Genomic DNA, 27,615 nt, shown 5'->3' with positions numbered 1-27,615 from the left:
TGCACAACTTACGAGGGCGCCTTTTTGATATATTCACCAAACACTTCCAAGAGATTGTTGACAGGTTTACCTTGAATGATAGAAGGTGATCATCCTGTATGCATCAGAAAAAATTACAAACCCGAATCAAATTTATGCCTTGCAGTTTCACTCCCTGTAATGAAGGGAGTAGCTGTAGCCTGTACTAAGCTTATAAAATCGCTATATGTCATTGCAAAAAATTATCACAAGTGAAAGAACTGTCCTTGAAGGAAAATTGAAATTGGGATAAAAGTTCTTGGAGCATGTTAAGTGTCATCTGCTTCTATCAAGATAAAGAGAGGCTTCCCTGCCAATCTAGCTCTCCCCTGCACAGCCAACAAAACATAGGCTTCAATATTCACTACAGCCAGTCCAGCACAAGATAGGAGATGCAATCTCATGCTAACCTTCAGTTCTGGTAATTCAATGATGCATGCGCATTCCAAGACTTCAGCTCCAGCCCTCTCTGCTCAGTTCAAATGGAAGCAGACACTTGTATATATAAACCAACTCACAAAGAAATGCCCCTTTCATCTGATCACAGATAAGAGGCAATGAGACTCACCGAGCAAATTGATTGCAGCACAGAGTGTGCCTCCTGTTGCAATAAGATCGTCAACTACAAGTGCACGGTCACCCGTCTCCACAGCACCTACATGCATTTCCAGCCGGTCTGATCCATACTCCAACACATACTCTTCAAAGATCACTTCACCTGTCAAAACCATGAAACATCCAAGCACCCTTTTCAAATTTAAAAAATGTTGAAGCTCTTAAAACCATATTACAAGGGGTACTTTTTCAAGACCTGGTAGCTTTTTGGGTTTTCTCAGGGGGATAAATTTGGCACCAAGAGCTAAAGCAATGGGTGGCCCAAAAATGAAACCTCGTGCTTCAACTCCTGCAAGAATCTCTCTCTCTCTCTCTCTCTCTCTCTCTCTCTCTCTCTCTCTCTCTCTCTCTCTCTCTCTCTCTCTCTCTCTCTCTCTCTCTCTCTCTCTCAAGCTTTGTTGTTACCTGGGGAGCTTAGATTGACATCGAGAGTCGTGTGCGAGAGCAATAAGGAGCTCTGTTGCAAGGGCAGCGGTGAATCTGACAGTGGTACCTGATAGCGTGGTTCCATGCGCAGGAGGGTTCAGCACTGTGGCAGCCAATAGTGCACAGGACGCAGTCACCCACCTACTCGCAGTGGGGGAACCTGCAGGGTGAGCACGCACAAGCTGGCAAGGTAGCTAACACAGGTTAGCAACGCACATAGAGCAGGCCACCTCTCTTCTCTTACTCTCTCGTGCTACTCCGCGATGATGTTCTCGCGTTGCGATGCGCCAAGCGTTAAAATTCTGCTGCCTTAGTAAGGCTCTACAAAGGGCTTTTTCACTAAGCATAGGCTTTGCTTAAGCACACGGCTCGGGTCTAGCCCTCACGCATGTCAGATATATGCCACGACCACCCTTGGTCACTTGTATGAGCGAATTGTTATCAACATGGAGAGCCTTTCCCAGATCTCTCTCTCTCTCTCTCTCTCTCTCTCTCTCTCTCTCTCTCTATATATATATATATATATATATATATATATATATATATATATATATATATATATATATATATATATATATCTCATTATTAAATGTCCTGTCTCTTTCTACCTCAATGATCTCTCTTCTCCTCAGGTGTGCCTTGTTCATGTGTGTGGCATTGCAAGTGTTCTAGATCGAAGTCGAGGTGTCCACCAGATCACGAGCCAGTTCTTGTCTTCACTGCATCTTCAGCTGCCACCTTTGACACTTGCTCTGTCTGCTCTTGAGGGACCAGTAACATACAGGCTCACACACAATCCAAAAGCTCTCTCCCAGCTAAGGGCACCCAAAAGAGAGAGGTCTTCATTTTCAGCTTTTGTGGGTGGATTTTCATGTCACAGCTTTAATGAAACGCTTGCCTTCTCTCTTGTCTCATGTAGCGCGACGATTCCGCTCTCATGCATCTCTTTCCCCCTTACACACATGGTATTGCCCCACTAGTTAGGCTCCTCAAATAACTATGTACAGTCTTGTGGGTTTTATGCACGTTTGCCCAAGGCAAGAACCTTCTGAACAGGAACTGGATTAGCTAATTGCTAATCCGCCACAGGTACACATTTCCATTGCAATAGATTGTGAAACCGGAGAGTTTTCTCACGTGAAAACTCTTCTAAATCGAAAGGGAAGTGTCCCATTGCGTGCGAAAGCTCCTAAGACAATAGTAGACGTGTTTGCTCGGCTCAAAACGTATCACTGACCAAACAGAAATTACAACACGCTGAAATTCACTTACAGCTCATCGGAAAGCTTCTGAAATGCAAGGAAATCCATCCTAGACTTGTACTTTTGACCTATAGAGATTTTGGCAGCGTTATGTTGCCGAAATTAGGTCGAAAACCTGCAATTTCAGCCCTTGACAGGTTTGTACAGGTTGGTGAGGGTTTGGTGTAAGTGTTCGGATCGTTTGTTTGAAATCTAATAAAGAAATACCGCAAGGTGCACCAGTCTTTGGGGCCTAAACGATGTTGATCTTCATGTGCGCAGTGACATTTTGGTCGGACCCATCTGTGTTCTCTCTTCCTCTCAATCTTCTATGCAAAGTTAACAGGTCATTGAATTAGTACCACCCTCTACTGTGTACAGCCGGTTATATGGTTCCATTGAGGGGATAGTCACTTTTTCTTCAAAAACTACAGCGTGGATTGTTGTGGGTGAAAGAAACACAGAGCATATCATTATGGCAAAGAAGAGGGTCTAGACCAAGTACTTGAAGAGGGATCTTCCTCACATGGCACAAAGAAAGTTCCTTCAACTCTTCCAGAAGAGGACAAGGGTATTTAGAGCTCAGCTGCTTAGCTGCATGGAAATTTTTCAGAAGTTGGTCAAGAATCCAAAGATGCAAGAGTTCTTGCAAGTTCCTATAGGCTCTGACACAAGGCATGACTAAGCCGTTGCAGATAAGGGAGATTTCCCATGCAGAGGGGTCTCTTCATGCTCGAGGGAAAGCCCATGTGATTGAGCAACCAACAGTGTCCATTGATCCAAAGCAATTTTCCTTACCTAGATAGGAACCGTTTGTGAATGGTCAAGGGAGTAATGAACAGGCTATGTGTCAGACCCTCCCATTACCTACTTGATATCCTAGTGATTTTGGAGGTGGTTCAGTGTTTCAAGCTATGATTGGACCTTCCATAGGTTTGTAAGGTTATAAGCCAAGGAATGTGTTTAGGACAATGCAACCCGGCATGGTTAACCCTATGTAAGGGAACATGGGTGTCCAACCGAGTTTTCAGGGTGCCTATGGTCCATTTCGAATGCCTGGAATATGGTTTGTTTTTCACAACCATATGCCCAAAATGCACATATGACAGGTAAAACAGGTGATGCGAGTGTTGGAATGGTCAATTGTGGAGCACCACTTTTACGAACACCTGTTTATGACAATTTGACTCCTTTGAGTCAACCTAAAGATTACAAGGAAAGCGGGTAGGCAGTAGTGAACTTTGAAACTTTTAGGGGAATTGAGGACCAACTGAAGGCTTTGTCCTTTATGCAGCAGTTTGTTGCAACTTATGTTGGAGGAAACTTCACAGAGTCTTCAAAGATACGCAAGGTTGCCACTTTCTTGAAAGGAAATGCGCTTCAGTGGTGGACCGCATTGTTGAATCAGGGCATTAGTGGTGCTAATCCTATATTTAAGATTGAAACTTCATACTTAAAATCAAACTGAGACTCAAGAGACTGAATGTGTGTTTGATTGATTGAATGAATGCTTGAAAACTGAGTACAATAGGCTCCTTATATAGGAGACGAAGACACAAATGAAGAGACACTTCTCATGGTGAAGAGACATGACTTTAGACGTAAAGACATATCCTTTCGACGAAGAGCTCCAACCATTGGATGAAGCGTCGCAACCGTAGAGCGAAGGGGTGTAACGAGTCGACAAAGGAGTGTGGCTTTTGGCGAAGAGGCATGTCTCTTGAGCAAAAGGTCATGGCCATCCAAGCGTAAGGGTCCTCCTTGGCATGGCACTTTGCGTATCCGCAACTAGGAGTAGATGCAATACTGTAACATAGTCACAATCGTGACATTCCCTCCCATTTAAAATGAGAGCCTCGGTTAAAGGAATGACTTGTGATGTTGATAGAACTCTAGAAAAGCAATGAATCTTCGAAAATCTTCAATCTTTGAGTTATTTGAAACCTTTGTCTTGTACCTTTGCTTCTTGCGAAACCTTTTTGCTTTGACTGCTAAATCCCATGTCATTGCATTGTTCAAAGACTTTTAAGACTTTTTAGAGGAATCTGGCATACTCAGGTTGACTGCAACAAGAGATTGATCTTCAAAATCCTTCATGTGATATAAAACTTCTGGTTCAAAATCTTCCAATAATGTGAAATATTTGGTGAAGAGAAAATCTTCTCAAGACATTCTTCAGAGAGGGTAACTTCATTTTTGCTAATCACTGGAGAGTATTTTGGATTAAGACTGCAATCATCTTCCAATAATGAATCCCAAAAAATTTCAAAATCGTCTTCAGAAATTGCCACTTCATGACTTGCAATTGGCATATCACCATCCAACAAAGAATCAAAGAAAGCATAATCACCTTCTGACTCAGAATCTGCAACTATGTCCTTATCTTTGTCTTGTAACGAAGTATCACTTGGAAAAACTTCTTGCTCGAAATCATCTTTGTCTTCATCAATTGACTCAGGAGAAGTTAATCAATTCAAAAATTCGTCACTTACATTTTTTGCATCCGCATCGGAAATCATATTCATTTCATAATCCATTGTATCATGCCGTTTGATTTGTACACGTGAGGCTTGGATCACTCGTTCCACATGATTAAGTCCGTGTAAAATCAGTTCACGTCCAACTTTGAACAAATTGATAGTATGTCCTCGAAAGCTAATGGTTTGATCATATTGAAATAACCAATGTTGACCAAAATAGTAAGATAAAAGGCATGACTTCGAAATCCAATTGATCTGCATAATTTTGAATATCGAACAGCAACTGTCGAACTGTCTCATCACAAGTTAAAATTGATCCATCTAGTAATTCCACATCATATAAGTGAGGTGTCTTTCGAGTTGGTAAACCGGGCTGTTGAACTATCTGAGTGCTGATGAAGTTATTAGAGCATCCGATGTTCACCAAAACATTGATGGAGCGACCATTGAGAGTTCCAAGAAGGCTCAAAACTTGCTTTGAAAGAGGCTCCAAAATTGAAAAATCACATTGAGCATGCTTCATAAGAATAGTCGTATCCTCTGAGACACGAATTATATTGACCACAGATTTTCCTTTGTCTTTAGAAAAAGCTGGTTGTTTAGAATTCGATGATGTTTTCGCGTTGGAATTTCTTTTCAAATTAAACGAATTTGGTTTCTTTGGACATTGATACCATCTATGGTCACCACCGCAAATTGTACATAATCCATCCTTCTTTAAAGTCGAAGAAACATTTGACGAAGAGCCTTGCTGAGTATTAGAACGCCAATCTTGAGAAAAGTCACGTCCTTTACCACGATCAAGTGGAGTATTTGAAGAAGATCTTCTTTGAGGTTGTCGATCTTGAGAATAGAACCTTGAAGTTGAATAAGGTATTGTGACTTGCTATCTGAATTGAGATTGATGCTGATGACTTTGGCTATAGCTTTCTCTGCAATCGCGCTGTGAAAAGCGAGCGTTGTTTGAAGATCAGTCTCTACGAAGAAAATTCCGTATAGGATGCTGATTATCGCCAAGACGCTCTACATAGGCAATTGCGGCATCCAAGGTGGTAGGGTTGTATTTGTGCACATTGTCCTTTAGGGTTGGTTCAAGCCCGTCAATGAATTTGTGTAGTTTATCAGAGGGGCTGACATTCTCTATCTCTAGAGTTAGTTTTTGAAACTCTATGATGTACGCGGCCAAGGAACCTGTGGCTCAAGCGGCGAAGAGAGGACCGGGCATGAAAATCCGCATCGGCAGGTTCAAACGCTTTGCGAATAGCACTCCGGGATTTATCCCAAGAAGGTGTGTGTTTACCATCAGCACCCCGTCGTTGCCACCAAAGAAATGTTGTGTCCTTGAGCAAAGAACTAGCAAGTGCAACTTTTTTACTCTCTACTAAGTCCGTGTTGGACAAGTAGACCTCCATTTTGAGTAGCCATTGGTCCATTACGCGCTTGTTGCGGCGACCATTATATGGTTCCGGCATTTTAGCATCAAGCTTCTTCTTTTGAGCAGCATTAAAAATTTTATAAAGTAATTGAAGTTCACGATTGTCTACCTCATCAGTAGGATTTGGTTCGTTTTGTTCGTCCACTGAAGCTTTGGAAGAAGGTGTGGAAGAAGGTGTGGAAGAAGCTGCATGTGTAGTCCAAGAAGTTGTAGGACGACTTCGTGAAGTGTTTTGCGTCTGCATCTGATCCAAGCGAGTGTGAAGTGATGCGAGGCTTGTGGAAAGTGTGGCCATCTGCTCCTTGATAAGAGTAAGGGCGTCTTCAGATTCACCTTCTCCACCCTAAGAAGTCGGCATGGTTACGCCTCAAAGAAATTCGAACATGTGAAGGAGCACGTTTTGCCACAGGTACTCCGGGAGCAGGAATGGCGCCTCACGGATCCAGTGTATCGGGAATTACGATTACTTCGGCGTCTCGCGGAACCTCTTCGGGAATCTCGTCTATACGAGAGAAATGGGACCGGAACATGGAAGTCATCGACGGCTATGATGCGCGCGTAGTGCACACAAGGCCAGCGCGGGAGAGTGGGAGAGAGGGTGACGCTGGCTGTAAACGACTGCTGATATTCATTTTGACATAAGTTTATTTGGGGGTTTTAATTGATCAAGTGAGTGAGTTCACATGGGATGTAAAATAAGGGGTTCGTTGGCCGGTCACTTAAAATGTATCAAAAGTGGATTTAATATGTAATTCAGCGCTGCTAAGGTTTGACGTAAAATAAAGAAAAGGACCAGCGCAGAGTTGCTCCAGCGATTTCAATTTTCATGGCGTTTCAGCCCAGCGCATGGGGAAGGGAGGGGTGTGATCCGCTAGGAAGGGGTGCGAACCGCTAGAAGAGGTGCAATGAAAGGGCAGCCGATAGGTGAAGAGGTGGGGCAACGATGCAGAGGCACAACGGAGGGGTACCTTCAAGAAGGGCAGGGCAGCCGATGAAGAGCCACTATGGAGAGGTACCACCCGGCTATGAAGAGGCACGACCCGATGGAAAGTTGCCGATGAAGAGGTGCGGCTCGAGAGCTCCAGCAATAATTCTCAGCACGCACATGTATGCTGCCTGTTGTGTGCTTGTTCGCAGGTAGCGGTGGGAGGGCGGGTTCGAAAGGGTGTCACCCGAGCAAAGGTGCACGAGGTTCTTCGGGTAGGCGGCACACACACATCAGTGCTACAATATGGTTAGTAGTAGTAAGTAATAAACAAATACCAATGTTACCTCATACCGTCGGGAGAAAAATTGCATTCCATCTTTCTTCTGCTTCCATACAGCTCCGTGAAAAGGGTTAGTGTGTAGCGACGAGGGTGAGAGGCTCACAACCTTCGAGTCCCGGGAAAAAAATTCGCTATGATACCATTGTGAGGACTAGTGGTGCTAATCCTATATTTAAGATTAAAACTTCATACTTAAGATCAAACTGAGACTCAAGAGACTGAATGTGTGTTTGATTGATTGAAAGAATGCTTGAAAACTGAGTATAATAGGCTCCTTATATAGGAGACGAAGAGACACAAATGAAAAGACACGTCTCATGGTGAAAAGACATGACTTTAGACGTAAAGACACATCCTTTCGGCGAAGAGTTGCAACCATTGAACGAAGAGTCGCAACTGTAGAGCGAAGAGGTGTGACCAGTCGTCAAAGGAGTGTGGTTTTTGGCGAAGAGCCATGTCTCTTGAGCGAAAGGTTGTGACCATCCAAGCGTAGGGGTCCTCCTTGGCATGGCACTTTGTGTATCCTCAACTAGGAGTAGATGTAGTACTGTAACATAGTCACAATCGTGACACAAGCACCTATAACATAGGTTCAATTCAAACAACTTTTCGCACATGCATGGCTTACAAACACTTTTGAAGAGGATGCGATGACAGCATGGCACGAGTTAAATGCAGCAAAGTGTGCGAACCTTGAAGAGTACAATAAGCAATTTTAGGCCGCATTGTTGCCAATAAGCTCCTACATGTTTATGACATTGTCAGAACAGATTGAGAAGTATAGTTGTGGATTGTCCAAGGGAATCAAGCACTATTGCACAAAGACGACTATCATGAATATGGCACAGTTGATTGAGAATGGGACATTGGCCAATAATCTGTGGAATTTCCAATGGATTTAAGGGCAACGAGCGAGTCCCAGGGCAAACAATTTTCAGCCAGCGAAACCGGCCGATAGGGCGATAGACTTTAGCTTTCACCCAAAAGTTCCCTTGATAAACTTTACTTGAACTTCACGACACAACGAAACTTCAAAAAGAAACCTATGACAGGAATTCAATACTACAAACAAACCACGGCTTGGTAGCTAGAGCGCTCCCAAGCAGACGACGACACCATATTGACCCCAAAGACCGGTGCCCCTTTCAATATTTCTTTAATCACACTTGAGAAAGACCTATAAACTTTTACAAGCTGTCCCACTTTTATCACGTTGAAATTCCCCTACTCTAACAGAATTTCGGCAACATAACCACAATAGAAGTCTCCATTGACAAAATCCCAAGTAAATGGTGACTTTCCACGCACTTTGGAGCACTTTACAAAACCTGGCGAGAACTCACAACACGCTGAAATCTCTGTTTTTGGCCTACAATTTGCAATAAAACACATGTTCGGTGATTCTCTAGCTTCCCCAAAGCTCTTGAGACTTGTAGGCATCAAAAATGGCCAAAAAATCAACGACGTAGCTTACACGTTGAAGCTACCACAAGGCTGGAAAATACATAATGCTCTTCATGTCAGCCTTCTAAGGCCCTTTGTTGATGATGTGCCAGAGAATATGCTTGATGAGGAGCAGCCCGAACTGGAAGAACTGGAAGAACTGGATGAGATTCTTGTTCCTAAACATATATTAGCACATAAGGAAAGGAAGGTTAAGAGAAAAAGTTGCAAGACGCTACCTGGTGAAGTTCAAGAATTATCCATCATTGGATGCCAAATGGATGGAGGAATCTGAAATTTGATTTGGTTGATTCGCATCAGTTATTGCAACTATATCTTGAAACCTTTCAAATGGAATCCACATTGATTTCATGTAGCTCTTTGAAGCAATGTGAGAGCATGGTTCATGATGCTCAAAGGAGTAGTTAAGCGATTGTTATCTACTTCCTACATACAGAATTTAAGAGCGGAAGTTTGTACTTGAAAGTACACCATAAGACTTCTATGTTTGATAAATGTGTGGTAGACAGGCTGGTGGGATTGTTAATCGTCCAACGCTACATTTCCAAAAGCATGTATATCATTGAGTCCTATCATAGAATGGCTAGTGTGAAACGGAAAACCGGTTTTTCACATCGAGAATCTAGGTCAGTCAATCGGGGACTGGTTGAGACAATTAGCACGGAATTCTGAAAAATATGGCAGCTTCTGTGCGCCTAAATGGAATTTGGGCCACTCGGCAAGTCACTGACAACTTCGTAAGTTGGGAGGGGTTAGAAAATTGAACCATAAGGGACATAGTTGAAGAGCAACCTGCAGGCCAACACACAATCCAAAAGCTCTCTTCCCAGTTGGGGGCGCCCAAAAGAGAGATAGGAATGCATTTTCAACTTTTGTGAGTGGATTTTCATGTTCACACCTTTAATGAAAAGCTTGCCTTCTCCCTTGTCTCATGTAGCGCGATGATTCCGCTCTCGTACATCTCTCTCCCCCTTACACATATGGTACTGCCCCACTAGTTAGGCTCCTCGGATGATGTCACGTGGACATGCTTTATCGACTGCCAGAGCCAGTTTCCCCCTTCTTCCTAGATAGGAGTGTCTAGAATCCTAGGAGGATTAGTACCAACAATTTGGTGAGCGTGTTCGCAAGACCTGCATGTCCAAACGAGTCCATTAGATTAGGTTTTCCAGTTTTAGAAACCTGTTGCATGAATGGTTTGTGCATGCATTTTGACAGATGTTATTACACTACAATGGGAATCATGACGTGCATATAGTTTTAGGTTAGAGGAATCCAACGAGCCATTCCCCGCATGGATCGGATTCCCGGTGGGCGGATGAGCGACAGTTTACCGTAGAAACTGACCCCCTGGTCCAATTTAAATCATTTTATGATTTATTTTGTTGGGTCTGGTGGCTAGTTTGTCCTACGCAGATTTATAAGTCAAAAACTCGGCCTATAAAGGGAGCACTCAGCCTAGCATTTTCATTCAGATTTCCAATGCTAGCAGAAGAAGAGCAATCAGCCCAGCGTTTTTGCTCTTATCAGCTAGTGTTTTCCGCAACGAGCAATCAGCCCAAGAGTTTTTGCCTAAAAACCCCAGATCAGCCTAGCGCCTGAAGATTTTCAGCACATCAGCAACATTTTCAGATTTCAGCTCCGTTACGTCGCGAGAAACGGCGTGTATCTGTATTCGCTCTCTTCCCGTTGAGGTCGGGTACTTCCGCAACCCATCAAGCCTCACCTTGGCTATTCCCTCACCGTCATCGAGTGCTCACATTGTTGTCCATCATAGGCGTCGTCGAGATCTGCATTTTTAGCCGTGCTTTACGTGAGAGATCTGCTGCGTTTTACGCTTCATATCTACGTTTTTGTAGCCAGCTTTCAGCCCTTCATTCCTCTCACATCGGGAGCGCAAAATCAGCCCCAGATCTATCCCTTGGTGGCCATCTGCAATCCCACATCGAGAAGGATCCAAAGGTGCATCAAATCAGCCTCGGAGATGCCTCGTCTTGAGGAGTTACAGCGACGACAGTCATCATTCGCGTCAGTAGAGTCTGCACTTGAGATATTGCATGTGTGTACATTCCATTTACGCAAACAAAAGCAAATACCACACCGACAAGGGTGTGGGGGGCCCATGAGAGGGTTGGTTGGGACCCCATCGGGTGTCATTCTCCTCTTCTCTCTCTTTCTCTCTCCCTCTCTTCTCTCTTTCTCTCTCCCCTTGGTCCAATTTATTAATAAATCATTTTTATGATTTATTTTGTTGGGTCTGGTGGACAGTTTGCCCTACGTAGCCCTTAGCAGATTTATAAGTCAAAAACTCAGCCTATAAAGGGAGCACTCAGCCTAGCGCTAGCAGAAGGAGAGCAATCAGCCCAGCGTTTTAGCTCAGATCAGCCAGTGTTTTCTGCATCGAGCAATCAGCCCTAGCCTTTTTGCCTAAAAACCCTAGATCAGCCTAGCGCCTGAAGATTTTCAGCACATCAGCAACGTTTTCAGATTTCAGCCCCGTTACGCATAGTTACAGGGAATGGCCATTTTCAGGTCTCCATTCCCCGTTCCCATTCCAACTTCCCGTTCTGAATCCCCGTTCCGTGTTTTAGACGTGAGTATTCGTAACAGGGAATGGCATTTCACGCCCGTTGCCATTCCCCGTTCCGCGTTCCGGATTCCCGTCCGGGTAACTATGCCGTTACGTCGCGAGAAACCGCGTGTATCTGTAATCGCTCTCTTCCCGTTGCGGCCTGGTACTTCGGCAGCCCATCGAGCCTCACCTTGGCCAGACCCTCACCGTCATCGAGTGCTCACATTGTTGTCCATCATCGGCATCGTCGAGATCTGCGTTTTCAGCCGTGCTTTACGGGAGAGATCTGTTGCGTTTTATGCTTCAGATCTGCGTTTTTTGTAGCCAGCTTTCAGCCCTTCATTCCTCTCACATTGGGAGCGTAAAATCAGCTAGAGTCTCAAAGATCTATCCCTTGGTGGCCATCCGCAATCCCACATCGAGAAGGATTCAAAGGTGCATCAAATCAGCCCCGGAGGTGCCTCGTCTTGAGGAGTTACAGCAACGACAGTCATCATTCGAGTCAGTAGAGTCTGCACTTGAGATATTGCATGTGTGTACATTCCATTTACGCAAAAAAAAAAAAAGCAAATACCACATCGGCAAGGGTGTGGGGGGCCCATAAGAGGGTTGGTTGGGATCCCATCGGGTGTCATTCTCCTCTTCTCTCTCTTTCTCTCTCCCTCTACACATCTCTACCGCACTCTCTCATTGCCTCTCTTCAGGGAAAGGTAAAAGGAACCATCATCTAAGCTAAAAGGAATCACTGATGCAAGGAAAGAAAGAAAAGGATTTGTGGAAGTGTAAAACCTAGATCTTCACCATTTCAATTTCGCTGCACCCGACATTGGTATCAGAGATTTGAAGATTTTGCACTAATCCGCTAATCCCCAGTCATTTCTCCTCAACTCACCGGCTTGGCTCTTGCGGACGCGTGATTGGGTTTGAGAGGGCCCAGCAATGGGAGTGTCCCCTCCTTCAACACAGAGGTCAACGGGAAGTCCGCCTCGCATAGGGACTCCAAGGCAACTAGACCCACAGTGATTCGAGGTGCCCGGCTCGCATGCGGGGCTCCTCGGGGCCGTCAGCCCGGATGTCGGCTCGGCACATCGGCAAGCTTCAACGACTTGCTACTCATGGATGGCTTGTCCAATTTTGACTTTTAGATGACTTCCTCTTCGAGATCAGCTATGCACATTCATGAACATGCGCTCGAGGCGCTCGTCGTTCGCCTACTCGACATGTCAGCAGATTTTGGCCCAGCCCACGTTCCGAGGCATTTTTGACAAATTTTCAAGATTGTCCGAAGTTGCCTGAGAGGCTTTCAGAGGAACCTCTAGGACATGCGCTTGAGGTCGAAATAGACTCGTTCGCCCACTTGATCCTAAAGACGCTTCCACACTCAGCTTCAACTTTCACAACGCGGAGCCGCGACGGCTCTCGCGCACATCAAGCTAAAAGTGACGACAGGCCGATTTCTCGATAGACTCTGCATGAGCCGGGCCAAAGGGGACTCAAGTTAGCAGAACGCGAGTTGTGGGGACTTGGCCTCTCGGTGAAGGTTCTACCTTGAGTGTCCCGGGCACACCCGTAACATTTGGTATCAGAGAAAATGTTCTCTCTTCTTCTTAATCTTCTGTGTAAAGTTAACAGGTAATTGATTTAGTATCGCCCTCTACTATGTATGGTCGGTTATATCCACCCCGACAACTCCAAATTGCTCCAAACCCAGCCAAAACTGCCTACAACAAACAAGGAAACAAGCAGCAAGAAACGTACGGAAACAAGCAACCATACATGCTCACACCCCCTTGACAAGCCACCACACACACACACACACACACACACACACACACACACACACAGGCATCACATGCAACCACAAGCAGACATACAAAGCCAACAAGTCGCAAACATATGTAACAAACAGGCATGCAAAAACAAGGAAACGAAACCGAAGAAACCTGTGAAAGAAAGAGGCAGCAAGTAAAGAAACCATCACGAGGCACAGAGACAGCCGACCAGATTTGGGGGGGGGGGGGGGGGGGGGGGGGGGGTGGTTTCTCTGGCACTGCGCAGCATAAAACTAAAAAGCCCCTGTCAGCGTGCGGCAGCAGAAGTAACCCACGAGAGCAGCCAGTAGCGAGGGCAAGTCATGGAAGGGCAGCACAGCAGCAGGAGAGGTGAAGGCGTGCGGCATAGCAGATTCGCATCAAAGTTTCCCTAGCTAGCTCTCGCTCTCTCTCTCTCTCTCTCTCTCGTGTACTTTGACAGCAAGAACCCCCAATTCAATATGACAAACATGAACACAATTTGGCTTGAACACTCCCAGATACATACACACACGACACTCCCAGATACATGCACATACATACACACACCGACACACCCACACAACCATCCACATTTCATTATAGAAAAGATTTGAAGACTTTTTTTTCCATACAAAGTTGCAAAGGAAGAGTCAAGACTACACACAACATTCCAAAGTTAAAATTATTCAAGCCATCAAATAAAAGCATTCAGAAAGATGACAATACCTGCAACAACCGTAATATTTTTGTCCTTAAACCTCTCCACAAAAATGTCAATAGTATCTTGAAAAGCTTTGTGATCCAGTAGAAGAGTTGTTATGTCTTGAAACTTGATACCTTGAAGTCAAACAATGTCTTAATGTTAAAGATTGACACCAAAAAAAAGCTCTATCACGTTGATATGGTGCACATCTCCTCAAAGTTAAAAGACTTTAATATGCCATAGTTCATAAAAGGGACAAGAGATGTACAATCTTAACACTGGTGGGAGAAGTCTCAAAATAGCCTGTGTAAATAGGTTGGTCTCACACAAGACAGGCGATAACCTTATGAAAATCAACACATTCTAATGGAAGTCCAGAACCCATTCCGCATAGTTTATGTGATTGTAAACATCTTCTTGTTCAATGGTTGCATAGACTGTATTTGTGGATTGCTTGACATATTGAAAGCATGCATGCTTGGACAAGTGACTGCTCATATGTTCTCTTGAGTTTGGTTTTGACAGATTGCCATTACTCTTTCTCTGAAAGGAGGATATGTGACCCTCTTGATAGGGCATCTGCACACGTAGCACTTGCTATCACACTACGTGCCTCGACCAATGGGAATTGGTGGTTTAATTTTTAAGCCAAGTTGCTTTACAAGAAAACGAGGAGATGAGGAAACAAGAATTCGTTTTTGCCCTAAAAAGCTCTAAAAACATGTGTTTTTCAGTGTTGCAGAGACCTCGAAAAATCTCTTCAACATATGAGAATTTGGATATGCAACAGAAGAGATGTTCTTCTCGACGAGCCCTACGCATTGGTGCGAACGGATTTTTGTTTTGATAACTTTGGAAAATTTGGGTTTTCAACAGCAAATTAGATTTCGGCATGTGTAAAATTAATGTTTTTGGAAGCTCTTTGTCATCAACCTTTGATACCCATGAATCAAAGAAATTTATGGAAGATTATATATGTTGTTAACGTAATTGGACACGTGTCACAAATGGGTGACGTGGCATGGCCCTCAACACACTCACAGAGTGGGGCAACGATGAAGGGTGGGAGTGGCTAATAAGTCCGGGGTCGGGACACGAAGATTGTTTAATAGAATTTCCAATAAACTTTGGAGGACACTTATGCTTTGAGAAAAGCACATGCCTGAAGCTCTGATACTACTGTTACAGACTTGGACACCCCAAGTCGGAAATATGGCACGAAACACAACAGAATCGCTTAAAATACTTCACAACTTTATCACACTTTAAAAATTAGAGTCGACATTGCCCGACGTGGTTCCGTGCTTAGAGGTACTGTAACAAACTTGGACACCCCAAGTCAAGATTCTACCGTGACACACCAAAGATTCGCTTCAAAACCCTTCACAAACTTAAGAGAGAGTCGACACGGCCCGGCGTAGTTCCGTGCCCACAGGTATCGGCCCCATAGACTGGCGCCCCTTTCTGTATTTCTTTTTATATTAATCTTCGAGCAAAGCACAACTCCCGCGGGTGCTCGCTCTCAGACTCTACGTCCAGATGCTCTCAGAGTGAGCCCCCTTGGGTTTAATTTAAAGGTTACAAGGGTTGCTAAAAGCAGAGCCCCAGAAGCATTAAAAATTAAAAGCAATGTCTCCCAAAATCTAGTGCTGCCAAAAGCAGCCAGCGAAAATCGCGGGATTCTATACGCACTGCCACATCAGCAAGTCAGCACAAATCATGGGATTCCGTACGACTGCCACGTCAACCACTAAGCGTGAATTACGGAGATCGGTATTGTCAACCATGTCATCACGTCCATATGTGTGTGTCTGAGCACTGCCACAACATCAGTTTGTGACACACCCCCCTCTTGAAAGAATTGTAATCGCCCTTGATCACACCTGCAAAACAAACAGAGGCCATAAACTGTCTTAGTAGACATTGATTGTTAGTACCGACGCACTAAACACGACACATCTAGCACTTGTCCAAAACGGTAGTCACAACACAGGACATCACATGACAAATCACAAAAAAATTTATTCCAAATCTCAGACCATGACTGCCAGCAACGTATTTAGTAATCGCATATAGATCCATTCCGGACCTCATTGATGCCCGATTAGCTAATCCTTATTGCGATCATGTCTATAGACATTCATTAGACCAAAATGTTGCACTCATTTCGTCTTTCAGTTCCTGCTCAAACAAGTCAAGAGAGAGAGTACAAATCAATCATATTCATTTTAGGGAATTTCGTGTCATAAAGTCATACAACAGAATACTAGTCAGCCCATTAGTATCCCTAAAACCCAAAGGGGACATCAGTGACCTTATTCCAAAATCGAGGTAATTCGTTGACAAAGGAGCGGAGTGACTCCCCTCTTTTGCAAACCCGTGGCTAGCTACTCCAGCTCAAACTTTACCTTAACCTCCAAAATTCAATGGAACTCTCATGAGCGCATCAAGAGTTTCTGCGGGATGAGATGGCCACACAGTTAGAGCTGAATGATTGAACCACTCTGTTTAGTATGAACTCAGTGTGTGATGGATTGGGATCCCTAGAAATGATTACTCACACACAACAGTGCTTAAGTGCAGATTTCCGGAATGATTGACCAAATAATCCGACATCAGTGAGATCTGGGATAGATCTAGATGCGATTGCTAAATACGTTGCCAAGAATCAAGGTCTTAGATCAGAACGGAAACCAGATTCACCCTTGCTGAGTTCGGGGTTCTATCGAAGTAGACCATATGCTAAACCGAATGCTTCAAGGTAAAGTTCCAAAATCTGAGGAGTATCTGCTAGGTCCTCCTCCTCCATCCACTTCGCATCTAATGCCGAATAGTTCTTGAATTTAACAAATAACTGCCGAATCACTTTACCTTTCATCTTTCTTTCCTTGTGTGCCAAAATCTGTTTTGGAACGAGTATCTCCTCGCTTTCTTCCACTTCAGGTTGCTCATCAGGCTCCCCATCAACTGGCACATCACCTTTAAAAGGTTTAAGTAGACTCACATGGAATGCATTGTGAATCTTCCAAGTATCGGGCAACTTGAGTCGAAAGGAGACATCATTTATCTTTTCTTTAATATGGAAAGGGCCATAATACCTCATGCTAAGCTTTAGAAAAAGCCGCTCCTTCCCCTTTCATTTCCTTAGGCGTGCCTTCTCACAACGTAAAAACACCCAATCGTCTCCCTTTAATTTCAAATCTCGTCGATGTCGATGTCATTCTTGAGATTTCGCTAAGCCTCTTGGACCTTGGCAAAAGCAATGTCCAAGTCCCTCGTGTACTGGTCGGCTTCAAAAATGTTGTCCTTAGTGTTGAGAAAGGGTGGAACCTTCGGAGCACCTTCAATTATCTCAAATCGTATAAGACTCCAATAAATCCAAAACAACTGAATTTGCAATCTCAGATTTCCCATCTGTCTGCGGGTGGAATGATGACGAGAACTGCAACCGTGTGCCAATGTTCTCCCAAATAGGCCTCCAAAACAAACTCGTGAATCGGGGATCTCTGTTGGAACTATTGTCTCAGGCATGCCATGCAATCGAAATATCTGTGCAATGAACAGTCTCGCTAAATGGTTTGGCTTGACTGTTTTCTTCATTAGAATGAAGTGAGCCCGCTCTGTGTCTTCCGGAGATCAAAGATAAAATCCATTGCAATACTTTCCCAGGGGCGGGTGGGAATGGATAAAGGCTGTAGTAATCCCTATGAATGACAAAATTGCATGTGCAAACCTACCTGTAGTGGAAACGGAGGCCGAAATGAGCCTAAAATATTTTTCGACCTGCGAGTGCTTGCCAAACCTCATTGTAATCGGAGAAAGTTAGCAGGCATGTGCTGGAGCAGCTGGCCACTAAGTCTGGGAGGATGCAACTTGCTCTGATATCGATTGTTGGAATTAGGGTTGCAAAGAAACGCACACAGCTTGGAGAAGACAAAGGAAGCTCAAGGCACACAATAGTGAGTCTATTACTTAGTGTGCAATGGAAAGATAGATAGCCCTAGAGTGATGGGCATATATACAATGCACGGGGGGGAAAACCTCATAAAGAGGGAAAAAATGCCCCGGTGGTCCTAATGTGTTCACACACATCACTACCACATGTATATGGTAACATCTATGTGAAGCAGCAGGAGAAAAGAGTGGCAAAGTTCAACCAACATTTTCCAAAAAAGCTGATCGAGAAGGGTGATCTAGTGATGAAGTATGAGAGATATCTCGACTTCACCTTTTAGAAGAAATTCAAGAAGAAGTGGCCAGGGCCTTATAAGGTCCACCAGGCTTTCCCACTTGATGAAATCCAGTCTTTTTGTTTATTTGATCTTCTTGAAAGAACTGAATGATGATCAAAGGTCAAATATGTCTGACCTCGACAAAGAACGACAAGAATTTCTGCAAGCTCAGGCTTACTGTTTCCCTGGATCAATCTTTTCACACACGTGTCAACCTGCAGTTGACGTTTGTACTCCGCTCTAACTTCCCTGTCCAAAATTTGCCCAATTCTTCATTCTTTTCTTCAGTTTCCGCACCGGGTTTAAACTTTTCTTCGCCTCCCTACTAAGAGATGTTATCTCTGTCAGATTCTCTGTGAAGCCCCGTGTGTGCTCTTGGGTTCTTTATGGCTTATGCCCCTTAAGACAGAGCAATGAAGACAAGAGGGCACCTGATGCGCGATGGACTAAGGGTGGGAGTGGCTAATAAGTCTGGGGCAGAGGCACGAAGATTCCTTGACAAAAAGCAACTTGACTGCTCTGTCAGATTCTCCTCGACAACCTGTGTTGCAGAAGGGATTGGCTCCTCCGTAGAAGAAGAATCTTTTTGAGCTCTGATACCACTGTTACAAGCTTGGACACTCCAAGCGAGAAATCAATAGCAACACACAAACAAAAAATGCAAAATCACTGAACTTTAGTAGAGGGGGAGAGAAAGTCGACACGGCGCAACAGAGTTTGTCACAAAATGATGACGTGGCATCCCGAAAATGGAAACTGACAAAGAATAAGTTGTACCAACTTATGGTACCCCCTCCGAAGGGGTCCAAAGGGACATAAGGACAAAAATTACGCAACGCATGCTGACGCGGTAGAGCTATAAGGATGGCCGTGAATCGCGCTAACTGCTGACGTGGCACCGTACGAATTTTTGGGATTTGCGATGGTTGCTGGGCAGCGCTAGCTTTTGGGCCAGATGCTTTTGAGACTAAAGCTTTTCATGTGATTGCTTTTGGGGCTCTGCTTTGGCAAAGGTCCCTCAGGAGTTGTATGGCCTGAGGCCATTGATTCTCCTATCAGATCAAGAGGAAAGCTAAAGGACAAACGAGTGCAAAAAAGCGAAACCTATACTAGCAGAAAGAGCTAGACAAAACGGGCAAAGAGATTGTGCTTGATGTAAAACTGAAAGACGAGTATGTCCCACTTGATGAAATCCAGTCTTTTTGTTTATTCGATCTTGTTGAAAGAACTGAATGATGATCAAAGGTCAAATATGTCTGACCTCAACAAGGAACGACAAGAATTTCTACAAGCTCAGGCTTAGTGTTTAAGTACAATTTGCGGTGGTGACCATAGATCGTATCAATGTCCAAAGAAACCTAATCCGTCTAATCTGAAAAGAAATTCCAACGCGGAAACATCATCGAATTCTGAACAACCAGCTTTTGCTAAAGACAAAGGAAATCTGTGGTCAATACAATTCGTGTCTCAGAGGATACGACTATTCTTATGAAGCATGCTCAATGTGATTCTTTAATTTTGGAGCCTCTTTCAAAGCAAGTTTTGAGCCTTCTTGGAACTCTCAATGGTCGCTCCATCAATGTTTTGGTGGACAACGGATGCTCTAATAACTTCATCAGTACTCACATTGTTCAACAACTTGGTTTGACAATTCAAAGCAGATAACTCAATTTTAACTTGTGATGAGACACTTCGATAGTTGCAGTTCGATATTCAATATTATGCAGATCAATTGGATTTCGAAGTCATACCTTTATCTTATTACGACATGATTCTTGGTCAGCATTGGTTATTCCAGTACGATCCAGCAATTAGCTTTCGAGGATATACTATCAATTATGGACACTAATTCTACACGGGAATTATCATGCAGAACGAGTGATTCAAGCCTCACGTGTACAAGTCAAACAGCATGATACAGTGGATTATGAAACGAGTATGATCTCGGATGCAGATGCAAAAATTATAATTGATTAATTTTTAAATTCATCAACTACTCCTGAATCAATTGATGAAGACAAAGATGATTTCCAGCAAGAAGTTTTCAAGGGTGATATTTCGTTACCACACAAAGATAAGGACATAGTTGTTGCTTCTGAGTCAGAAGATGATTATGCTTTCTTTAATTTCAATTGATGAAGACAAAGATGATTTCCAGCAAGAAGTTTTTCCAAGTGATACTTCGTTACCACACAAAGATAAGGACATAGTTGTTGATTCTGAGTCAGAAGATGATTATGCTTTCTTTAATTCTTTGTTGGATGATGATATGCCAATTGCAAGTCATGAAGTAACATTATCTGAAGACGATTCTGAAGAATTTTGGGATTCATTATTGGAAGATGATTACAGTCTCAATACAAAATCCTCTCCAGTGATTCATAAAGATGACGTTACCCCCTTTGAAGAATGCCTCGAGAAGATTTCCTCTTCACCAAATGTTTTGCAGTTATCAGAAGATCTTAAACCAGAAATCTTACATCGCATGAAGGATTTTGAAGATCAATCTCTTGTTGCAGTCAACCTGATTAAGCCAGACTCCTCTAAAAAGTCTTTGAACAATGCAATGACATGGGATTTAGCAGTCAAAGCAAAAAGGTTTCGCAAGAAGCAAAGGTTCGAAACAAAGGTTTCAGATAACTCAAAGACTAGATTTTCGAAGATTCGATGCTTTTCCAAAGTTCTATCAATATCAAAAGTCAACACGGGCTCTCGTTTTAAATGGGGCGGAATGTCACGATTGTGACTATGTTACAGTATTACATCTACTCTTAGTTGCAGATACGCAAAGTGCCATGCCAAGGAGGACCCCTACGCTTGGAAGGTCACGACCCTTCATTCAAGAGACATGCCTCTTCGCCAAAAGACACACTCCTTCGACGACTGGTCACACCCCTTTGCTCTATGGTTGCGACTCTTTGTCTAATGGTTGCAGCTCTTCGCTGAAAGGATGTGTCCTTACGTCTAAAGTCACGTCTCTTCACCATGAGACGTGTCTTTTCATTTGTGTCTCTTCGTCTCCTATATAAGGAGCCTATTGTACTCAGTTTTCAAGCATTCATTGAATCAATCAAACACACATTCAGCCTCTTGAGTCTCACTTTAATCTAAAGTATAAAGTTTTAAGTCTTAATTATAGGATTAGCACCACTAATCCTCACATTTGGACACTGCTTTTACCAAGGTTCGCAAGGCTCTTGAGAAGTCTCAAGCACAACATACGAAGGCAATTGATAGACATCAACGCGAATTGCAGTTAGAGGAGGATTATTAGGTGCTCTTACGGTTTAAGAAGTCTTAATTATAGGATTAGCACCACTAATCCTCACATTTGGACACTGCTTTTGCCAAGGTTCGCGAGGCTCTTGAGAAGTCTCAAGCACAGCATATGAAGGCAGTTGATAGACATCGACGCGACTTGCAGTTAGAGGAGGATTATTAGGTGCTCTTACGGTTTCCTTTCGCCTAAGGAAACGAAAGGGAAAGGAACGGCTTTTTCCAAAGCTAAGTATACGGTACTATGGCCTTTCCAGATTCAAGAGAAGATAAATGATATATCCTTCAGACTAACGTTGCCAGATACTTGGAAGATTCACAATGCGTTTCGTGTGAGTGTCACATGCACATCTAACCCTATGTGCATGTGGACAAGCTACTTCAAGAGAAGGGTTCAGTCAGCCTAGCTTAAGAAGTGTTCTAGCACTTTTGTGAGTCTAATCGCAGATCGTGCATGTCCAGACACTTATAGTAGATGCATATCCTCTGGTTGCACACAGCATGATCATCAGCAGTACCATCCGACTCCATCAGGAGCATTTTACAGTGCACAGAACCTATTTTCCCTATTTAAGCCATTTTTTCACTTATTATTAATAAGTGACTTTGTTGGGAAATTGGATAGGGCAATTCTAGCAAGATAATATATAAGAAACCTAGCGCTAGCACTTTCTGGCAGAAGAGGCAGGACCACAGTTGAAGTGCACCTTCTCAGCAAGACCAGCAAGAAGACCTAGCGTTTTCAAGCTACCAAGACCAGCCAGCGTTTTCTCAGCAAATGTAGATCAGCCCCAGCGTTTTGCAGTTCCTGATCAGCCTGGCAACAGCAGATCCCTTTGCGTTTTTGCAGCAAGATATCGGTTCAGCCCTAGCATTTTTGGATCAACAGCACAACCTAGCGTTTTGCAGATTCCCAGCGACAAACCCCTTTTCTGCACCAGCGTTTTCAGTTTTCAGCATATAGACTTCGTACCGCAGCCCCCCGAACCTCACAGACCTCACCTTCCCGCAGCAGATCCTTGTCGCACGGTCAAATCAGCCACGTTTGCAGATTCAGCCCGGAAAACGCAGATTTCAGCATCTGCGTTTTCAGCGCATCGTCGTCGCATAGTCGTCATCGCCGTCGTCACCGACATAGAGTCAGAATTCAGTAGATACAAGATTTACAGATTTCAGCCCTCAGCGTTTTCAGATTTCAGCCCGTCTCGTCGTCGTCCTCATCGTCGGCAAGTCCATTGCATTGTAGAGACTTGTGCAATCAATAGTAGACCGCTCTCGCCATAGAGAGTGGGGCCTTCGGAGGAGGGTTCGACAAGATTCTAGTGTCGTATTCTTCTCTCTATCTCTCAGTCTCAACACCTTCATTCACAGTGTTTATCCACTTGTTTGTGATCATTTGCACTCTCTTACTAAAGGAACGGAAGGCTCTCCCTTCCATAAGTAAAAGGAACCCTTGAGCACAATTCGAGCACTCATCTTGAGCAAAGTTCAACATTCACTTCCGCTGCACCTTACATTTGTATTAGAGCTTTGGCAGTGTTTTGTATCACTCAAGGAAAGAACCACAAGAATTTTTTTTACTTGTTGCGGTCGCACGTAACCCAAGTCCACTTGGGCATGTCGATTTCTAATCGTGTTTTTGAAGAGTGACAGGAAACCCAAGAAAGAAGGGCTTGTCTAGCCTCCCCTTGTGCCTCTTTTCACTCATTGAGAGCGGACCGTGCACTTAGCGGCCAGCCAATCGACGTGAGGTGGGAAAAAGCAACCTTGGTGTGAGTGCAAGGCCGCCAAGGGGTGCGCCCGCGGAAAAGAGTAGAGCTCGGGTAAGAGAAGATCCTTCTCTAACAAAGATTGCAAGCGAAAGAAGAACCTCAAGAACCTCAAGAACCCAAGAACCCAAGAATCACAAGAACCCAAGTTCCTCGTGAACTCAAGAATCCAAGACTTTAGTGTATGGTCATCACCCAAAGCGGAATGGATACTTCGCATGGAGGTGATGACCATGAAAGTGGCGAAGAAGAATTTTTCCCACCAAGAGGTTTTTCCGACCCTCCCCCCTCTCCATCTACGCTAAGGATTGCACCAAATCCTATGGAGGCTTGGGTCAAGACGATGATGGACATGATGTTACAACAAGAAGCGCAACGCGCTGCCTTGGATCGCGAGCGTGAAGAAAGAAAAGCAATCTTGGATCGCGAGCGCGAAGAAAGAAACGCAGAATTGCACGAATGCGAAGAAAGAAAAGCAGAACGAAAGGTCGACTTGGAGCGTGAGCACGAGCAAGCGCGCTTGGCGCCCGAGAAGCAAAGGGCAGCTTTGGAGAGTGAGCGCGAGCAAGCTCGCTTGGCGGCCGAAGAGAAAAGGGTAGCCTTGGAGCATGAGCGTGAGCAAGCGCGCTTGGCGGCCGCAGAAAGAAAGGTAGCTATTGAGCTAGAGCGTGAGCAATCACGCGAAGCCCAACGAGTAGCGGCCGAAGACACACAAGAGGCCTTGGAGTTAGAGCGTGAAGCGCAAAGTACATGTACTCACCTCGAAACCCGAGCCGGAAAAAGACGTTGGTGGTTCATCGAGTGGCGCAAGTCGAGATTCGGACTCCAACAACCCCGTCACAGAGAAGTTGACATTCAGTAAGTTAAACGGTAAGATGGATGTTAGTGTTATTCATTCTTGGTTGCATCAATTTAATGCTTATTTTGCGACAACTAAGGAGACAGGGAATAGCAAGGTTTTAATGGAAGCCATGTATCTTGCCGGTGATGCCATTAATTGGTACCACGCATGGCAAGAGGCACAGTTGGCCGCGCACCTAGAGGAAGCTGACGGAGACAGGTCCCTTTCCTTCAATTGGGCCGACTTCCAAGACAAGCTCAAGACGCGGTTTATGCCTCCTCAGTACCTAGCCCCGTTGAAAGAAGATTGGCGCAATCTCAAGCAAAATGGTATGCCAGTCATGTCTTTTTCTAACTGTGTTTTGCAGCCCGGCACCCAATTATGCAAATCGGACAATGAGCGCAAAGAGGCTTTCCTTTTTGGGTTGGACAAATATATCAAGTTTGATGTAGAAGTCTTCGACCCCGCGGATCTCAACAAGGCGGTAGCAATTGCTCTCTCCCAAGAGATGAAGCACAACAAGGAAAAGCCTAAGGAGAACAAGTCGTCTCAAAGTACCTCTCAGACTTCTCAAAACCCTCAGAATGGTAAGAACGGTAAGAATGGTAAGAACGGTAACTCTTCTAGCCAATCTTCCTCTAATTCTTTGGAAAAGAACTCTAACAATGAATCTAAGGGTAAAGCTAAAACACCTGCTAAACCTAAGCTCACCCTTGATGAAAACGCCGCAAAAGGAATTATAGGTGGATACATAACGGCAAAAGAACAAGTCATTTATGCTAAGGAAGGTCGTTGTTATCAATATCACGTCAAGGGTCACATTAAAGCGGCTTGTCCTAAGACAACCCCACCCAAAGAACCTAAGGCACCCGCAGCAACCACAAGCACTTTAATGAACCAAGTTGAATCTTCTCATGTCTCTGACACACACATTGATGAGTCTCTCATGAAGTGTTATGATCATATAAACAGTCAGCGTTTTGTCATATTGTTTGATCCAAGCAGTATGCATGATGTGATTAGTGTCTCTTGTAGAGAGAGCCTGCCTAGAGGTTAGTCAGAATCTCCTCTCGAGGTGTCTAGCTTTGTCTCGGTATGGACTCTCTCATCACGCAAGAGTGCCTTGATGTGTTGTTTACAGTTCAATAAGCTGCTTTCCGTAGGAAATTTGTCGTGTCTCCTCTCTCAGCATGTGATATGCTTTTGGGCATTAAATGGTTTCGTGAGCATAACCCTCTCATTGATTGGGTGGACAACACTCTCACATAAAATGCCAAGAGAGACTCTCCCATGATCATTCGTGCTGAGAAAGGTCTGCATTCTTTGCCTCTCATTTCTCATGTTCAAGTAAAGCGTGAATTACGACGAGGAGCACAAGCGGCATTCATCTATGCCTCTCCAGTTACCAGAGCATTCAGGCTCCATACAGGTATTCAGTTTTGTTTACCAAGTTTAAGCATCTCTTATTCAGGCTCCATACAGGTATTCAGTTTTGTTTACCAAGTTTAAGCATCTCTTTTTGCAGGATCATCTTCCACCCCGTCTCCCACCCAAACGGTCGGAGGACCATCGCATCGAGCTTACGGAGGGGGCACAGCCTGTCAGTAAGGCTCCCTACCGTTTGAACAAGACACAGGAAAAAGAGTTAGAGCGGCAACTCACGGAGTTGGTGGCTAGAGGATTCATACGTCCTAGTGTAAGTCTTTTTGCTGCTCCTATTTTGTTTGTCCGCGAGAAGGATGGTTCATCTCGTTTGTGTGTTGATTACAGGGCATTGAACAAGATGACCGTCAAGAACAAGTTCCCGATGCCTCACATTGAGTATATCCTTGATAGGCTCAATGGGGCAAAGGTCTTCAGCAAGGTCGATCCCAAAAGTGGATACCGTCAGGTAAGAGTATTCAAAGGCAACATCTTCAAGACCACTTTTCGCACAGACCGAGGACAATGGGAATATGTGGTTATGCTTTTTGGACTGACAGGTGCCGTGGATACATTTAACTGTCTCATGGTAGGCCATTTTGACGATATGGTTAGTGTATGTGTGTTCATCTTTCTTGATGATATTCTCATTTTTTCTACATCGTGGAACAACATGAAAAGGATGTAGAAAGGATATTGACCCGTTTGGATGAGTGTCAGTTGTATATTACAGCTAAGAAATCTGAATTTTTTCTCACTGAAGTTACTTATCTAGGTTATATCATTTCTGCAGAAGGCGTCAAGCTAGACCCCGCGAAGGTGGAACAGGTACGTAACTGGGATTTGCTCAAAATTGCATATGATGTGCGTTCTTTTCTTAGTTTATGTCAAGCATATAGTTCGCACCTAGAGAATTTTGCACGCTTGCCGCACCTATGACAGATGTTTTGAAAGAGGTAAAGACTCACCGACAGCGCGTGGATTTACCCGAGGCAACCATTGAGGCTTTCGCAGCTCTCAAGGTTGCGGTGACAAAAGCGCCAGGTTTTATCCTTGCCTATTGGGATGACCCCTTTGAGGTATGGGCGTATGCGAGCAATGTCGCCATAGGTGCTATGCTTCAACAGCATGGTCGTCCCGTAGCTTTCCTTAGTCGGAAGCTCAATAGTGCAGAAAAGAACTATTCAGTTTATGATAAAGAACTTTTGTATGTCATTCACTCTCTTAAGCATTGGAAACATTTTCTTTATGGTAGAGAGTTTACAGTTCGCACAGATCACAAAGCCCTCGAGTGGCTCCAGTCTATGCCTAGTGCACATTGGAGTGGTCGCCAAGCACAGTGGTCACAATTGTTTAAGCAATTTGGAGGTTTGATTGAGTATGTGCCTTCAACATTACTAAAACTTCCCTTCACTTCCTTGTTGTGCATTTCTACCATCTATCCCTAGGATGCATATATACCTAGATGAATCTAAGATAAGCCCAAATTCAACAATAAACATATTTACTAGAAGTAGAGGAAGGACACGTTCCTCTATGATAATGTATTTTGGGAGGTCCGTGCCAACTTCCCTCAATAGTCAAGTACAATCTTTTTCATTTTTTTCTGGTTCAAGAATATAAAAAGCAAATACATGATTAAATCATATGCTAATCACATTTTCACTTCACAAACCTTCTCCTCAAAACTACATGTCATTTATGACTAGGGTTATGCAAAATTCAAATGATAATTCTTGAGTCTAGTCGAGAGTCATTACTGATCAGACATAACAATTCAGCAAGCCCAACCCCAAAACAGACCAGAAACTAGCCCATAGCTGTGTAAAAAGTGTGCGTTTTACCTGGTTTGGGAAAATCTGGAATAACTCGAATGGCTTTGGAGATGCGCTCGATGCGGGGATCCTCGCACTCACCATTTCCAGCTGCCGACATTTTAGAGTACTGACGGAACTTAGGGTCGATTCACACGCACCCCTTGTTCTTGGCACCCGCGTCAATTGAAAACTAGGTGAGAACTCACGGTGGCGCCAAAGTCCAATGAAACACCAATGATGCAC

The 27,615-nt window shown here is 44.1% G+C and overlaps 1 protein-coding gene across 2 annotated transcripts; it reads right to left on the bottom strand.

The window, feature by feature from the left end:
* LOC147448185 (adenine phosphoribosyltransferase 3-like) lies at positions 1–27,615 on the bottom strand. Of its 2 annotated transcripts, XM_086524049.1 has the most exons (6): positions 27,400–27,607; positions 14,039–14,149; positions 830–922; positions 587–736; positions 429–487; positions 1–347 (listed from the first exon to the last, which is right to left on the bottom strand). In XM_086524049.1, the coding sequence occupies exons 1-6, from the start codon at positions 27,488–27,490 to the stop codon at positions 288–290; spliced, it is 564 nt and encodes a 187-aa protein (XP_086380175.1). In that variant the 5' UTR covers positions 27,491–27,607; the 3' UTR covers positions 1–287. The 2 variants fall into 2 exon arrangements, with proteins under 2 accessions (XP_086380175.1, XP_086380176.1); XM_086524050.1 differs by lacking the exon at positions 14,039–14,149 and having other exon boundaries at positions 27,400–27,615.

Source organism: Adiantum capillus-veneris, chromosome 11 (assembly GCF_014529385.1).
Source record: "Adiantum capillus-veneris isolate H3 chromosome 11, ASM1452938v2, whole genome shotgun sequence".
In the NCBI taxonomy this organism is placed as follows: domain Eukaryota; kingdom Viridiplantae; phylum Streptophyta; class Polypodiopsida; order Polypodiales; family Pteridaceae; genus Adiantum; species Adiantum capillus-veneris.
Note: the sequence above shows the minus strand (reverse complement) of the source record. Positions and strands in the feature narration are given on the sequence as shown.

Coding starts and splice junctions, on each gene's coding strand:
- LOC147448185 (XM_086524049.1), bottom strand. CDS start 27,490: ATGTCGGCAGCTGGAAATGGTGAGTGCGAGGATCCCCGCATCGAGCGC. Junction 923..14,038: donor AAATATTACGGTTGTTGCAG/GTATTGTCATCT, acceptor AGATTCTTGCAG/GAGTTGAAGCACGAGGTTTC. Junction 348..428: donor TTGAATTACCAGAACTGAAG/GTTAGCATGAGA, acceptor TTGGCTGTGCAG/GGGAGAGCTAGATTGGCAGG.